General features: G+C 42.9%; 2 protein-coding genes and 1 long non-coding RNA gene across 3 annotated transcripts; 1 reads left to right on the top strand and 2 right to left on the bottom strand.

Moving 5' to 3' along the window:
• Positions 1 to 1,831: 1,831 nt before the first annotated feature.
• LOC146699917 (uncharacterized) lies at positions 1,832 to 10,058 on the bottom strand. The gene is made up of 2 exons (XR_014922492.1): positions 7,863 to 10,058; positions 1,832 to 2,386 (listed from the first exon to the last, which is right to left on the bottom strand). It is a non-coding gene; the product is annotated as an uncharacterized LOC146699917 (long non-coding RNA).
• Positions 10,059 to 10,088: 30 nt separating this feature from the next.
• Positions 10,089 to 12,063, bottom strand: LOC146699916 (TELO2-interacting protein 1 homolog). Its single transcript, XM_085471473.1, has 5 exons — positions 12,030 to 12,063; positions 11,597 to 11,764; positions 11,283 to 11,431; positions 10,805 to 11,035; positions 10,089 to 10,722 (listed from the first exon to the last, which is right to left on the bottom strand). Exons 1-4 carry the CDS (start codon positions 12,061 to 12,063, stop codon positions 10,967 to 10,969), a joined length of 420 nt encoding a protein of 139 aa, XP_085327599.1. The 3' UTR covers positions 10,089 to 10,722; positions 10,805 to 10,966.
• A 1,039-nt stretch (positions 12,064 to 13,102) lies between these two features.
• Positions 13,103 to 14,578, top strand: LOC146699915 (zinc finger protein 862-like). Its single transcript, XM_085471472.1, has one exon. The coding sequence runs from the start codon at positions 13,103 to 13,105 to the stop codon at positions 14,576 to 14,578; it is 1,476 nt and encodes a 491-aa protein (XP_085327598.1).
• Positions 14,579 to 17,135: the final 2,557 nt, after the last annotated feature.

The following is a 17,135-nucleotide window of genomic DNA, read 5'->3' as shown; positions in this document are numbered from 1 at the left end:
GCAAAGAGCTGCAAACATATACATATACACATATATATACATATACACACATATATACATATACACACATATACAGGGAGTGCAGAATTATTAGGCAAATGAGTATTTTGTCCACATCATCCTCTTCATGCATGTTGTCTTACTCCAAGCTGTATAGGCTCGAAAGCCTACTACCAATTAAGCATATTAGGTGATGTGCAACTCTGGGGTGTGGTCTAATGACATCAACACCCTATATCAGGTGTGCATAATTATTAGGCAACGTCCTTTCCTTTGGCAAAATGGGTCAAAAGAAGGACTTGACGGGCTCAGAAAAGTCAAAAATAGTGAGATATCTTGCAGAGGGATGCAGCAGTCTCAAAATTGCAAAGCTTCTGAAGCGTGATCATCGAACAATCAAGCGTTTCATTCAAAATAGTCAACAGGTTTGCAAGAAGCATGTGGAAAAACCAAGGTGCAAAATAACTGCCCATGAACTGAGAAAAGTCAAGCGTGCAGCTGCCAAGATGCCACTTGCCACCAGTTTGGCCATATTTCAGAACTGCAACATCACTGGAGTGCCCAAAAGCACAAGGTGTGCAATACTCAGAGACATGGCCAAGGTAAGAAAGGCTGAAAGACGACCACCACTGAACAAGACACACAAGCTGAAACGTCAAGACTGGGCCAAGAAATATCTCAAGGCTGGTTTTTCTAAGGTTTTATGGACTGATGAAATGAGAGTGAGTCTTGATGGGCCAGATGGATGGGCCCGTGGCTGGATTGGTAAAGGGCAGAGAGCTCCAGTCCGACTCAGACGCCAGCAAGGTGGAGGTGGAGTACTGGTTTGGCCAGCCCAAACCAGTACTCCACCTCCACCTTGCTGGTGGAGAACTTGTGGGGCCTTTTCGGGTTGAGGATGGAGTAAAGCTCAACTCCCAGTCCTACTGCCAGTTTCTGGAAGACACCTTCTTCAAGCAGTGGTACAGGAAGAAGTCTGCATCCTTCAAGAAAAACATGATTTTCATGCAGGACAATGCTCCATCACACGCGTCCAAGTACTCCACAGCGTGGCTGGCAAGAAAGGGTATAAAAGAAGAAAAACTAATGACATGGCCACCTTGTTCACCTGATCTGGACCCCATTGAGAACCTGTGGTCCATCATCAACTGTGAGATTTACAAGGAGGGAAAACAGTACACCTCTCTGAACAGTGTCTGGGAGGCTGTGGTTGCTGCTGCACACAATGTTGATGGTGAACAGATCAAAACACTGACAGAATCCATGGATGGCAGGCTTTTGAGTGTCCTTGCAAAGAAAGGTGGCTATATTGGTGGCTGATTTGTTTTTGTTTTGTTTTTGAATGTCAGAAATGTATATTTGTGAATGTGGTGATGTTATATTGCTTTCACTGGTAAAAATAAATAATTGAAATGGGTATATATTTGTTTTTTGTTAAGTTGCCTAATAATTATGCACAGTAATAGTCACCTGCACACACAGATATCCCCCTAAAATAGCTAAAACTAAAAACAAACTAAAAACTACTTCCAAAAACATTCAGCTTTGATATTAATGAGTTTTTTGGGTTCATTGAGAACATGGTTGTTGTTCAATAATAAAATTATTCCTCATAAATACAACTTGCCTAATAATTCTGCACTCCCTGTACACACACACACACACACACACACACACACACACACACACAGAAAGCCCAGGGAAGGAAACAAAAATCAGGTGCTAAACATTATTCCAAAACATGTAAATGCCTTTATTTGTGGAATGCCTCTGGCCAAGAAAACAAAAACAGAAAGTAGAGTTTGAGTCGACTGGTTTTTCAAATCATCAAACCAGAACTTGGCAAAGGGATGACAACACCCCACACGCCGAGGCATGATCCTGTGCCACTGCGCCAGGCTGTGGCCTCCAGACCCTTGTCCCCTCCCATTTTCCCCACAGTGGTCCCATAACTCCCTGTCTTCTTGCCAGTGGGAAGCGGCTGGGCTCTCCTCACGTTTACAGGACACGACACATGACTATTAAGACGCCCCGGAAATCTCCTTCACGTGCCCGGCTCCATCTCCTCACAGGACTGGGTGTGGTAGGGTCGGGTGGATGTGGGGTTTAAACGGAAGGGAGATGTGGAAGGGGAGGGCTGGGGGATTGGGGGGCTGTACAGTTGAGACGAGCTGCCTGCTGTGGGCGAGGGAGAGCTGAGGCAGGATTACTGACTGCTGGGGACCAATGTTTGTATGGAGTCGCTCTCTCTCACTCTTTCGTCTCCAGGTGAAGCCCTGTGGGAGGTGGCCGGGGATTAAACATCGGTGGAGAAGTAGAGTGTGTTTCGCTTCAGCTCAGCATAGGAGATGGGAGGATGCTGCAGGTAGTAGAGCAGCACCTGGACCTAAGAGAGGAGAAAACAAGGCTGTATGAGTACAGCTTCTGCTGGAACAATTTGCGCTTGGATGAGGGTGAAAATGATCATTCTGGATTTTGTGACAGAAACATTACAACCAACATTTTTTTTTTTAATATGGAAGCAGATATGGCTCATGAGCTGGCTGCTGTGATGTGCTTTGCTTTAAAATATCTGAATTTTTACATTTATTTTTACATTTTTACAATTTACAGGGCAGACAAATTGCTGCTGACCTAAAATGAGTAAGGGAAGGTTGTGGCAGTAAGCCATGGACAGAAAGTCACCTTTGACCATTATTAAAAAGAAAATCAGCTTCATAAACATAGATGAATCAATCAATCAATCTAATGTTCTTCCTCTCTCTGCTCCACAAATTCCCCTTAATCTCCGCTTTAATAACCAGTTTTATCATAAGGGCACATGTCTGGTTAATGCTGTCGCAGCTCATCAGGAAAATCACCTCCTAGCAAGAATGTTGCCACTTTGCTAGGTGGAGGGTCTCTAATTAAAAAAACAAAATAAAAAAAATACAAAGGAATCCATCACTAATTCACCCAGATTATACTTAGATTACATGCAGGATGAAGCACTGGCCTCATCTGTCTGACGTGTTGTATTCTTAATGCAGTAAACATTTCCGAAAGAATGCAAAAGCATTGGTATATATTTTTCCTTCCTACGATAGGCCGACGGGCAGGGCAGAGATAGATTTTGGTAGCCCGACTGGAAAAATCGCTAGCCCCGGGACGTCGGGCTAGCGATTTTGCGAGCCCTGTATCTGATTGAGGAATCACTCATCTTTGGAAAAGAGTTTATTACAGGGAAATGGCTCTTTCCAAAATAAAAGCTATACTATACTCTTCTTCTGGGCTATATTCTCAGCAGCATATTGTAGCGGGTCAGGGCTGTTCGGGGTTCTGTTTGTACACTTATGTTTTGTTTATGTTGCCATAGTGACGGGTGACGCCCTCTCGCTGTGACGGTGTGTCCTTCCGGGGTCAGAGGGCGCCCTGTGTGTTGTTGTTGGTTTTTTTTGTTTTTTTATAAACTTTATTTAACAAACAATGAGTATACAACATACGAACAGATGAAGTATACAAAACAACAGAACATGAACACACAAAGCCAGGGGTAAAAGAAAAAGATAACAATTATAAGAATACACGCAAAAATTCACATACATAAATTGTTTTGAGAGCCTTTTTGTTGGTGGAGTCTGATATTGATTGTATGTACATTTCCACATCCTTAAAATAATGACAGAAATATGGTGTTTTGTTAGTAAACTTACAGTTATGTATAAAAAATTTAGCTAAAAGTATTAACAAATTTATCATAAAAAACATTTATCATACTTCTTGGGCAACTTAAAGAAACAGAATAAAACATTTTCCCAACGTAAAGAAAACTCCCTTAAAATATGGACAATAACAAACCTGCTAAATTCCTTCCAGAATCTCTGTGTAAAAGAACAGTACCAAAAAAGATGTGTCACAGTTTCTGGATGATCCCCACAGAAAGTACAATTAGTATTTATGTCCCTTTTAAATTTTACCATGTAGTGACTGGCTGGATAACATTTATGTAGGTGTGTTGTTGTTGTTGTTGCTGTGCTGTTGCCGCGCTGAGCAGTTAGCTAGCGGCAGTGTTCTTCTGCAGATGTCAATAAACGGCTGTGCTCCCTGGCTAGCTCACGGGAAGCAAGACCAAACGATACCTCCGTCTCCTCCTTGTCTGAGCTCGCCACATTGGTGTCAGAAGTGGGATGATGGTGGCACCCCATGTTCTTAACCGAGTGACTTTTCCCCCGCCGGTGCGCCAAAAGAAGGCACCCGGACATTTGCAGGACTTTGTGTGGGGTAATGGGGTCGTCGGGGACGACTGACCCCTTAGGTGGGGGTCAGTCGTCGGGGACGACTGACCCCTTAGGTGGGGCTATGTAGCGGGTGAGAGCTGTTCGGGGTTCTGTTTGTACAGTTATGTTTTGTTTATGTTGCCATAGTGACGGGTGACGCCCTCTCGCTGCGACGGTGTGTCCTTCCGGGGTCAGAGGGCGCCCTGTGTGTTGTTGTTGTTGCTGTGCGGTTGCCGCGCTGAGCAGTTAGCTAGCGGCAGTGTTCTTCTGCAGATGTCAATAAACGGCTGTGCTCCCTGGCTAGCTCACGGGAAGCAAGACCAAACGACACCTCCGTCTCCTCCTTGTCTGAGCTCGCCACATTGGTGTCAGAAGTGGGATGATGGTGGCACCCCATGTTCTTAACCGAGTGACTTTTCCCCCGCCGGTGCGCCAAAAGAAGGCACCTGGACATTTGCAGGACTTTGTGTGGGGTAATGGGGTCGTCGGGGACGACTGACCCCTTAGGTGGGGGCTATATAGCGGGTCGGGGCTGTTCGGGGTTCTGTTTATACAGTTATGTTTTGTTTATGTTGCCATAGTGACGGGTGACGCCCTCTCGCTGCGACGGCGTGTCCTTCCGGGGTCAGAGGGCACCCTGTGTGTTGTCGTTGTTGTTGTTGCCGTGCTGAGCAGTTAGCTAGCAGCAGTGTTCTTCTGCAGATGTCAATAAACGGCTGTGCTCCCTGGCTAGCTCACGGGAAGCAAGACCAAACGACACCCCCGTCTCCTCCTTGTCTGATTAAACATATCAGGTCCCCATAAGGAGAATCATGTGCTAACGGCTGTCTAAATGACTCGGGTAAAGTTTGTAGCATGCATGCTTGTTGTTTTTGTCTGCTTCCACTTGTCTTTGCACTAGGATGATATCGGTGTAAATGTGCAGTCATATTCGTTGTGTTCCCACTAGTGCTGTCAGCGTTAATCTCGTTGAAATGACGTTAACGCCACAACACAGCAAATCTCTGTTAACGAGCTACCCCTGATCGCTGTGCGTGGGGCTAGACCAACAGTTAACGAGCTAACTGCGCTACCACACTAGTTCCCACCCATGTAATTGAGCATTGCGTGGCACATCCAACATACTGTTTTACTTTAGTCCATGACGCGCTTACCTTCAGGGTCATACGTCACATGAAAACCAAAATAATTCCAAACGCCAGATCTGAATGAGGATGGGGGAAGTTCAATTTGCCATGTTGCAAGGAGAGCTTAACTTCTGTCTCGCTAGCTTGCCCTGTGCTCTTCCTTCTGACGATGCTGTCTGTGTTGAGCGCTCAGTGGATCTGCGCTCGACAGTGCAGCCTAGGCGGAGTAGTCGAACGCAGATTCACTGAGCGCTCAACACAGACAGCGTCGTCAGAAGGAAAGTTGATAAAATAAATTACAAATGTTGTATTGTTCGATACATATGCGTACCGAACCGAAAGCACTGTATCGAACGGTTCAATACGAGTATCGTTGCACCCCTAATATATACATACACACACACACACACTGCAAACAATAAATACACATTCCAAAATAAAAACACCTCTGCAAATGAAGTGGAAAAGTTTGCTCTGGCGGCGCTTCGCATCAACATGTATATGAGGTACATTGCACTTTTGAGATTTGATCTGTGCATAGGTGCATCTTTGACGTGCAGCTCAGAGATCCACAATCCAGCACGTTTCCGTTTCTCTGACCGTCAGGCTGGCTGACCCGAGGTCACGTCAGAGCTTTGTTTTCTATCTATATGTAACAGACAGTCGGTTCCTCTCCTTCCACGCATTTCATACGACATAGCAGGCATACTGCTGGTTGGTTGACCAAAGTTTTTTAATGCCTGTCTACATTAACACATCTCGAGAGGCGTAGGAGCCAAAAAGTGAATCTGGAGCCAAATGTAGCAGCTGCAGCAGGGCACACAGAGCAAATATTTTCATAGGGTAGTATCAGAAATTGGACCTTTGAATATGTAGTCCCTTTAACTTCTTTCCTTCTATTAAACCCTTTGAGAAACAGCTATCCAGTGTACTCCTGATATGTGCTCTTATCATTTGTTCCTGATGCTCAAATACAATCCTGGACTCAACATATGTGGCTGTGTCTCTGTCCTTGCTATAGATATGTGTTAATGTGCAAAATAAGGTTAAAAAATAAAGAAATAAATGTGAGTTAGAGCAAGCTAGACGAGCAGAGAGGAATGTGTTAAATGAGGGTTAACTACCACACTGATCCCAGAACAGACCGCATGTACAAATCAAGTTCTCCGTCTAGTTTGTTCATGCAACTGGCTCACTGTGGTGTGATAATAGTGTATTTCTCAAAGCATAGGGTGTAACAAAGAAATGGATGCCTCCTGATGGGAACAGTGAAGATGGTTTGGAAGTCCTAAAACCTCTTCCTTTGTAATGGGCAGCAGTGGGTGACTCCTCTTGTTACATGCCAGTTATACCACAGACAATCCAGCTAAAATTCTCACAGAATTTCTCACAATTGAGAAAGTGTCTTTCCTTCTGACTTTCCCATCTTACTCTTGTTTTTATTTTTTGAAGTACATTTCCTGAAAAGTTCCCCATTTCTATGATCAGAGATGTGAGCCTGATCTCACAGGTTAGGGTTCGGTAAATGAACAGTCATACCATTTATTTTTTTCATTCACAACATACTAGATATTATTCTTTGGTTCACAAGCTGGACCAGCTCTACCAAGTTATCTATCACTGCACTATGCAATTAACAGCATTAACCCTTCAATGCCTGTAACAAAAAACAAAATGTCCTTCACATGATCCAAAGTGGGGTCTTCAAACAGTCCAGCACCTGGAACTGTTTGTGTACTTAATAATATATTGCTGAGCTTCTCTAAGTTACAGTAGCTTGTGTTCGTATGTGTACACAAAGACATAAACGTTCAATGATAAAAACACACAGTAGAATAAAATTGTAAGAAGTCATCAGTTGATGCAGTTTAAGGACACTTGTTCTTCAGTGCAGTCTCACCTGGAGCTCACATTTCTAGTTCATGCCATCATGACCAAAGATTCTTCAATTAATAGTTTAAAGATGTCCATGAATGCACTGCTAACTGCTCTTCAACCTTGTAAAAATCAACATGCATTTTGAATAAGAAACACTTTTACAAAACCAAAAGCTTCACTGTACTTAGTGATTTATCTGTCTAAACAAAACAGGTTCAGTTTGTGACTGAGAGAGCAGCTCGGTGGCGCTGAAGAAACACGATTTCATATGTTGTAGTAACAACACACTGCCACAAGATGGCACCCTACACCTACTTTACCATGCTGTTCCAGTAAAAAAGAAAAAGTGACAGAGCCTTGAAAGAGTGAGTGACACTTTTTATGAACTCATCTGTAATGTGTCACCTTTTCTGTAGAATGAAGTGCTTCCCTTCTTTTAAAGTAAATGCAGGCTTACAAAGATCCTCTAAACATGTTTCTGAAATAATCCTAAACACAATCATTAAATCAAAAATGCAAGAAACTATTTATTTAATCACTGTTCGTAACTTAATTCCTTAACTTATTACAAAAATAAACAAAGACTTTTCTGCTGTCTCACCTCTGTCAGTGTTCATGCTGTTACAGGAACAGGTGGAGGTGCAGGTGGAACTTTGACTTCACTGTGGTTTGTATGTGCAGGCAGGAGTGTGACATCTCAGAACAGCAGCGGATTGTCGAGCACGGTGACTCCTGCTGCGACGCCCCCGTCTGAGTGTCCTGAGCTCTTGGTCCTCAGCAGATGGCCCACACACTCATTTATCACCATGTCTTTACCCTGCCTGTAAGAAAACAAAGAAAAGACTAACATTAGAAACAGCCACCAACCAATCCCTTTTACTCCACCGCCCAAAGACCAGTGAGAAACACTAGCTAGTATTAACTTGGAATCAAAGTCCACTAATCCCCAGGCTCCCAGCATAACATACAGTCCAGCACAAACTCCACAAACTGTCTTGCTTCAGCTGACTTTCCTTCACCTTCTCTCCAGAGAATCTGTTGTGCTCTTTTCACCACGAAGCCACACTCCTGCTCACTGATCCTCACCTCTTTTTAACCTAGTCTCAGCAACTTTGTCCCATAGCTTGCACATCCTTTCCACCTCCATCTTTCTTCCCAGGCTTCCTTAAAAGCCAGCCTAAGAAATACGATTTTATAATTGCCCAATAAATTAAACTGCCATTTTCAAAAGTGTTATCATCCAAATTCATGCAGCGTGGCTAAATTAAGAATGAATTACAAACCCTAGCTTCCTTGCTAATATGATTAACAGCGAAATACTATCATAGTGGAGGTGTCAAATTACTGCTAAAATAGCTCATGTGAACCCTGATACTGAACTATGTATTTATCAAAACAAATGATCTGATATTACAAAGAAAACTAATTATTGCTTTTTACAGTATTAGCCCAGAGTGATGTAAGGCAGGGTGGTTAGTCAGCCGTAGCTTTTTCACATCTTAATCAATGTTGTTGTCAAGTGTGTCTCGTATACACTATTATCTCAGTCACAGTACAGCATCTATGAATCAAAGTAGATACACAGTAATGCAAAACAGCAGGCAGTCATGTTTGTGTCGTCACTGTTTTGACTGAGGCTAGCTCATACATGGAATGCAAGAAAATGCTGCATGTGTGTGCAGATCCATGCACTGCTTAAGCTTCCCTAGTTTAACAAATGGTGAGAAACAAACAGAAGTTTCAGCATTTGCTGCATTGCCAACATTTTTAAAGATGCTTTTGTCCCCCCGCTGTACCTCCTCCTTCTCACTGAGGCTTCGAGACAAACCGTTCTGCTGCTGCAAGGCCATTGATACTGTTTTATAGATCTCTGGACCCTGTAGACGAGCGCAACCACAGAAAATAAATCACAGGAATAAAATGTGAATGATATTGCCTACACTGGACAGCAAAACCCAGGTGAGGATTATCTAATGCCAAATTTTCCAAACAATGAAAAAATCGTGTCCTTTTTCTCCCCATGTATAGTGTAGAGGTCAGCGAATGCCGCTTGGATCTGCTGCACAGCTTGAGGCTGGTCTGGGAAGAACCTCTCCAGGACTCCAGGTCTGGCGAGCACTTGCTGAACCTTCTTGGAACCAGCCAGGTAAGCCCTGATATCTGGACACTTCACAGCTCGAGAGCGCTCCATCAGACGACGAGCATCCCAGCTCTGCAATTGAAAACAGACAATGAATTCTCTGCTTGCAAGCACACCAACCAGCAGAGCGTGACAATAGTTGGTTTATATTCCGCTGAGATTTGACAGACAGAGACAGAAGAATGAAGGACAACAACACAGAGTCACGCTATCAAGGAGAACTTGGACGCTAGATTCAGCAGTTTGGCTTGAAACTTGCAAACTGTTTTAACTTGTTATGTCCGATAACTTTTCCTTCCAGGCTGCTCGGCAGTTTTCTTTCACTTGTTTCCTGTTCCTGCCAGCAGAATGCACACACAGCTGCAGTAACTACACACAATGTTGCAGAGAACATGGAGCAGCAACAAACATGTGTTGGTCTCTAATCACCCATTCAAACTGACATAGCGACAGAGGTCTGTTGTCACTTATATCAGCCAATCAGGGCTAGACTTGGTGTTGCTAAGCAGGGAAAGAAATAAACTCAATGATAATGACGTTCCAGTTTCTCATGAATACGAATCACTTTAAGCAAGTCTGCAGGTTTCATTTTAGTGTTTTTAATTAAACTCTTTGATGTAATCATCCTGAGTGCAAATCAAAAGTTGGACCTGTTCAGAAGTGTAGTTGTCGGGCATGTAACCGTTCCTGAAATACACCACGGTGACCTGTTTGCTGTCCCTGAAGTGAAAGTGACACAAAAGACACATTAATCCATGTCGACACACAGCGACCTCCACTTCCTGGAAGTCTCTCGTGCTGCTGTCCACTGGGAATCCCCATGGTGCCTCTTCCCAGTGTCTATGACATGTAACAAATATAATAAAATAGCAAGGAATTATAAAGTAAATGACAAGATTTTCCATTTAGTTTAATTTAACAGTAGTCATTTTGCAGAAGACAGACATTTGGTTACTATAGTAAAAACTATTATGTCAAATTAACCAAAAAGAAAAAGAGTCAACAAATGCAGACACTTGGCTGTCTTCAGCAACAAAAACACCATCAAAAAAGTCACAGTCATCAGAGCAACATCGGAGAAACAATAAAGTCTAACCATGGAAGGTATATAGAAACATATGCATAAAAACACAAAAACAAATAACATCAACAATGAGCACCTTTAGTTTTGCTGAAAGTGATATAGCTTTCTGTTCCCATCAACTGAAAGCGCCAACATTTCAGGTGAGCATGCTGGGCAGCTGAAGCTGACATCACAGCACAGCTGCTCTTCCTCATCAAGAAAGCTGTGCTGCACTGCATCGCTGTTGGCACGCCCAGTCTGTACGTACAGAAATATAACAGAGAAATAAATATTTGCATCTGCTTATTGAAAAACAATATCAAAGAAATACTTCACTCACCCTTCCCCCACACTTAGTACCACACTCCAACAGTTTTGCAAAAGCTTCCCTGGAGAATCATGGAGAAAATACTTTTAGTTCCTGGAAAGAGCTCAAGGGTCTAAGTGTAAAGAGTAGACATGTTGACAGATGCTGGCCAATATCCACTCCTAATCAGGTCCTTTAACTCAGGGCTGCACTGCTGCTGGCATGTTTGACATCTGTATGTCGCCTGGTGCACATCATAACGTTCTTGGACCAAAAAGAAAAATAAACAACATGACTAATAAATCACTGCCTTCACAAATGACTTCTATTAATGCAATACCATGTTCTGATTGTACAGCAAGGGCAGAAAACATGCTTCATCACACTATGTTCAAATCCATCACCCTAACCTAAATAGCAGGTTGCTGTTTACTATTAATGTTGATTAAAATCACTATTTTTCCTGCTGACACTGTGAAGTTGACTCTACATAAAACTACTGATACAGTACCTTGAGTCGGAGCCTGAGGCTGGGATCAGACAGCAGATGAATGCAGCGCTCCGTAACATCCTTAGTGATGCTGAGGTGGGAGGGAAGCTCTGCTTTCACATCAGGACTACCAATATCTTCCACATCCTCACACTCAGTGGGAGGGACCTCTGCAATGGCAGCACATGTACAGTTAGACCGCCAGTTTAGCAGTGAGGTTCAGATTTCTATGACTCTTAATTACAATGATCCATCTCCTCTACACTCTGAATCTAATCTCACCACCACTACAACCTATAGCTTATATTCCACTGGCCCGTAGACAGACCTATTACCTCGGTCTTCAGTGTCATCATCCTCTATTCCAAAGCTCTCTGCCAGTTCTTTCTGTTTGCAGTAATTCAGCAGGAATTGGCCAATGCTGAGGTCTTCCTGGTCACTGGAGCTTTGCCTGGAGCTGGCAGACTTACTGGTCCCGCTACAAGTGGAAGGAAACCACCTCGCTAAAGGAAAAACAAGACAACAATATGAACATAGGCTTGGTTACAATAAAATAAGTCAGTTGATCAAAATCAGTGTGACACAGCAGGGCTCGCAAAATCGCTAGCCCGACGTCCCGGGGCTAGTGATATTTCCAGTCGGGCTACCAAAATCTATCTCAGCCCTGCCCGTCGGGCTATCATAGGAAGTAAACTTTCTTTCGCAAATGTAGCTGAGTAATTAGCTGAGTCCTCATCAAAGAACAGTGCTCTTTAATGAATGCAGCACATAACTTTACATCGTAGAGGTAACAGGGAGACATATCGAGTTATCAGATAGCCGTCTTAACTATATTCTAACTCTACAATTTCCCGACTGCACTTTCCTCTTATTTCACGACACCACCCTCTAGTGGTGCAATATGGTATAGTCAGACAGGACACAACATCACTCACTAGCTTACTCTTCAAACGTGACACGTGAAATCTCCCGCAGCAAGCTTAAACGTGCTAGAGGTTGACTGCGCAGAGAATTAAAAAAAAAATCTCTGGCATGTGTAAAGACAGATGGATTTACGCAGGTATTTTAGTTCTGCTGAGCCAAAAAAGACAGGTCAGGATGAAGAAGGGACAGGCAAAGAAAGACCTACCACAAAGCGGAAAAGTTATCATAAATCAGATTACGAGGCAAAAAGAAAGCGCAGTTTTTTGGATTCATGGACAAAAGAATTTCTGTGGCTGGAATATGACAAGGTAAATAACATGATGTTCTGCCGGGTGTGTCGTGAGTTTCCCTCTATTGCTGAGTCGACAAGCGCCTTTGTTACTGGGACCAGTAATTTTAGGAAAGACCCCATCAGAACTCATGAGAAATCTCTGCATCACAAGAAATGCATTGGTGCTCAGTCTGCAGCATCTGTCCCAGAACAAACACCAATTGCAAAAACCATACTAAAAATAAACCAAGCACAACATGAAGTCCTGAAAAAGCTGTTTAGAACTGCGTACTATGTTGCAAAGAGTGAACTACCACTGGCAAAATTTAGCAGTCTTTGCAAACTTCAGAAAGCAAATGGCCTAGATCTTGGTTCCACTTACCTCAATGACCATGCTTGCAGAGAGTTTATTGGAGCAATAGCACAAACTTCAAGAGACCAGATTGAAAAGGAAATTCAAGAAAGCAGGTTCTTATCCATTCTTGCAGATGGCAGTACAGACACTGGTATAATAGAACAGGAGTTGGTTCACGTCAGGTATGTGAGGGATAATGGTGACATAGCCACATACATGATCAAATGTCAGCCAGTCAAGAGTGCAAATGCTGCAGGTATTTTAGAGGCTATTGATGAAGCAGTGAACACCATGGGTATCAGAGAGGACACATGGAAAAAGAAAGTAGTGTGTGCAAATTTTGATGGTGCTGCAGTGATGATGGGTGAGAAAACAGGAGTAGCTGGGAGACTGAAACAGAGGATACCCCACATCATAACAATCCACTGTGTGGCACACAAACTAGAGCTAGCCGTGCTGGATAGCGTGAAAGTCTGTGAGTACCTGGTGAAATTTGAAGATACACTGAAAACCATCTTTAAGATGTACTACTATTCCCCAAAGAAGCGAAGAGAGCTGACAGAAATAAGTGAACTGCTAAATGAGAGGCTGGCACATTTCAGTGGGCTGAAGAGCACACGGTGGCTTCCAAGCCGGCTGAGATGTCTAAAGGCTGTGGAAAAAAATTACACTCCCACTGTTGTTCATATGGAGAACATGGCAGAAGGAAGTGATGTCAAAGCCGAGGATGCAGCCAAGGCTAAGGGGGTGGTGCAGGAGATGAAGACTGAGAAATTTGTTCGCTTCCTGCATTTCATGTTGGACTACAGTACCATCTTATCCAAGTGCTCTACTGATTTTCAGCATGATAACCTAAACATCACACGAACAAATCAGTTAGTTGAGAGCACAACATCACGCTTACTCAGCCTAAAAACAAAACCAGGAGAATATCAGAAAACCTTGGACACAAAGTTCACAGCGAACCAGGATGGTAGCATTTGCTACTGTGGAACTCGGCTAACAAAAAGTCAGCGACCTGCTAGAAGAGGTGAGGGAACAGACAAAGACACCTTTGGTGCAGAGATCCAGAAGATTATTGACAACACAGTCAAGTACATGGACAACAGATTTAAAAATCTCCACGAAAAGCCTCTCTCTTGTTTCAAGGTTTTTGACCCTTCCACTCTTCCCTACCCCAGAGAAGAACTAGCAAATTATGGGGATGAAGAGGTGGATTATCTTGTCACACATTTTGCCTGTTTGCTAGATGCAGAAGAGAAAGAGAAAATTCCACAAGAATGGATGGATCTAAAAGTGTGGCTTGCAGAACGCCGGGGTCGCAAAGTAGATTGCTTGTACAGAGATCTCCTCTCTGAGAATCCAGAACATCTCTCTCATATCTTGTTGCTGGTGAAATTAATGCTGACACTTAGTCCATCGACAGCCATCTGTGAGAGAGGATTTTCTTGCATGAACCGAGTGAAGACAACACATCGTACCTCTCTACACCCTAAAACACTGAATGACTGCATGCAACTCTCCATTAATGGGGAAACAGTTGAATCTTTTTGCCCTGACAAGTCGATTCGTTTCTGGATGTTTTCTGGAAAAGGTTCAAGACACCTGGATCATAAAACCCCGACAAGAACAAAGAGCAGTGAAATGGAGGGCAATGCACAGGAAGAGAAAGCTGATGAAGGAGATGCTATGCCCTCAACGTCGAGTGGCATTTTCTCATCCGAGACTTCAGTGGAAATTTCAGATTCAGGATCTGACACAGACTAATTCATGTTCTACACAGTTCTAACAAGTTCACAGAAAATTCTGTTTAATTAGAACCAGATATTTGAGTTGATTGTAATGTTTACACAGTTGTTGTAATTTGTGTTTTAACAATTTTTTGATTGATGTTTTGTTTCCTTTACAATATTATACAATAAAAATAATCTTTTTTTATTCGGGCTACTCAAATTTATTTCGGGCTACCAAAAACTAAAGAGTGCCTGCCCGAAGGGCTACCAGGGATTTTAAAATTTTGCGAGCCCTGCACAGACAATGATGTTTTTGGAAAGAGCCCATTAGTGACATTTAATTTATACATTTTTACTGTGAGGGCTTGTAAAACTTCTGTATGAATATTATTATGAATATTAATTCTACAACAGAAAACGACTCAGCATTTAAACCATCACGATGTATTAAATGTTTCCAAAGACACTGATAATTTGATAACAAGCAAAGTTATATATCCTGAAATGTACTCATTGATAGAAACTTTGAAAGGCAACACAGAAAAATGCGGTAGAGAATGCCTTGAGTCACATTTTCTTCCTTATCCTCTTTGACTCCCAGTATACGTGAGACTCAAGCTGACATCACTGTTGAAATCTTACCCAGTGCCTTCATGAGCGCGTGCAGCACGGAGCAGAAAAGAGCAGCTGTGTGCTCGTAGCTGAGATCCAGAGCCGTCAGCACATCCTGAACGATGTCCCCGACCACGGGCTGCAGTCAGAGTGAGTCAACATAACTGTCAACACCCGTGGAGCCTGGCCAACAAGACAGGATTACAATGAAATACAGTAAAAGCTCAGGGACGCACAGGCTTAAGCAGACAAAGAAGGAAATCGGGTAAACCCTCCAGCACTCATTTCTGTGTCCATTTTGGGCTAAAAACAAAAACACCTCATAACTACCTGTGGATGCTGGCTGAGCCTCTGAAGGTTGAGTGATATGTCATTAAGCAGGTAGTCAGAGTTCTCATTGATCAGTTCCTTGAGGGAAGTGTATCCACAGGCCTTACTGATGTCCTACATTGAGCTCAGCGCCGCCTGGCTCACCAGCAGTGTCTCCTTACCAGCTTTCTCCAGCACAGGATACAGCGAGGCCATCAACAAGGCACAGAAATTGCGGCCCACTGGCTGAGCACAGCAGGCGATTCCCCCGAGTTGGATGCACAGCTGACAGATGTTGCTGTTGAGCTAATGGATCATGGATGCAGATGTTGATGATGAAGGAATCACTTGGAGAGAGCTTGTATTTGAGTTGCTGGCATCACTGTTGTATATCGAGGGGAGTCTGGATGGACCGAGCAGCTACGCAAAGAGACAAAACCTGTGTTAAAGCACTGCTTTCTAACCACTTTTACACATGCACTGCAGCTCTGAAGTTTTCAAGATATTGTCCATGCACGTGAGAACGCAAATGTCTGACACAGTTAGATCAAACATTAAACAGCCTTTAGCCTTCCTGCTCCTGAGTGAAAGCCTGTATTATATCTGACTGTGCTCATGTGGGGATAAGACAGATTAGCCTTTTCTCAAAGTGAAGAGTGGGGGCCAATTTAGGATCTTCACTCAAATTTAAAATACAAGGGAAACTGATGTATTTCCTTAAATAAACAAAAACCACACAAGCGCTTATAAAATGCTCATCCTACCCAGTCATATGCAAAGTGTTAGAATCAACGTGTGATCCACCTGCCACTAAGAGATATTATTTCTCTTTGGTAGATGGAAAAAATGGAATCAAACTCACTGTCAGTAGCTACAACAGCACATTTGTTATAATATGATGAATCAAGCATTTAGATATTAAATAGTATTGAGGGAGACAGGATCAAATACAGTGGGGCAAAAAAGTATTTAGTCAGCCACCAATTGTGCACGTTCTCCCACTTAAAAATATGAGAGAGGCCTGTCATTTTCATCATAGGTATACCTCTAACTTGTCCGAGTTTTAAAGAACTGATTTGCAAATTATGGTGGAAAAGAAGTATTTGGTCACCTCATTTTTTGCCCCACTGCGTAATATACAAAGATATTTGTGGCAACTCGATGTGCTTTGTCCACTTTTATTATCGGATTGCTCTGTTAACCAAAGGGAATACCTCAGTTTATTGTATGTTTGACTATAATTTACAAAAAGACTAAAGCATCATTTCTTATCTTTTCTACAATAACTATGAAATGAACAAATGGAGAGTGCTCGCTCAAGTCATGGATCAAGTGACTTAAAGGGCCGTTTTCAAAGAAAACTAAAAGTGTATAAGCAACCAAGGAAGTGAGTCCTACCTGGCCACTGGACAACATTCAGTGACAGTGCACTTGCTGGCATCTCCGGTGGGCAGAGCCCTGATTCAGTAGGGTGAATAAGGGATCTTGTCTCCTCCGTACTTAATGAGAGTGGTGTATCTGTCAGTCATGTCTGGCACATAAAACACCAGGTAGGTCCCATCATGGCTGTCACAGATATCTGCTTCTTGGGCTTCCCCTCTGGGTCCTTCAGGAGAAAACAAAAACTGTTACCTAAATATCAATGCTTTGAATACATTATTGTGTGGTCC

This window comes from Copadichromis virginalis, linkage group LG10 (assembly GCF_057382275.1).
Source record: "Copadichromis virginalis isolate Kocher_CV1m ecotype Utaka linkage group LG10, C_Virginalis_male_GT1.1, whole genome shotgun sequence".
Taxonomy (NCBI): Eukaryota; Metazoa; Chordata; class Actinopteri; order Cichliformes; family Cichlidae; genus Copadichromis; species Copadichromis virginalis.
The sequence above is the reverse complement of the archived record's forward strand: the minus strand, read 5'-3'. Positions and strand labels throughout refer to the sequence as shown.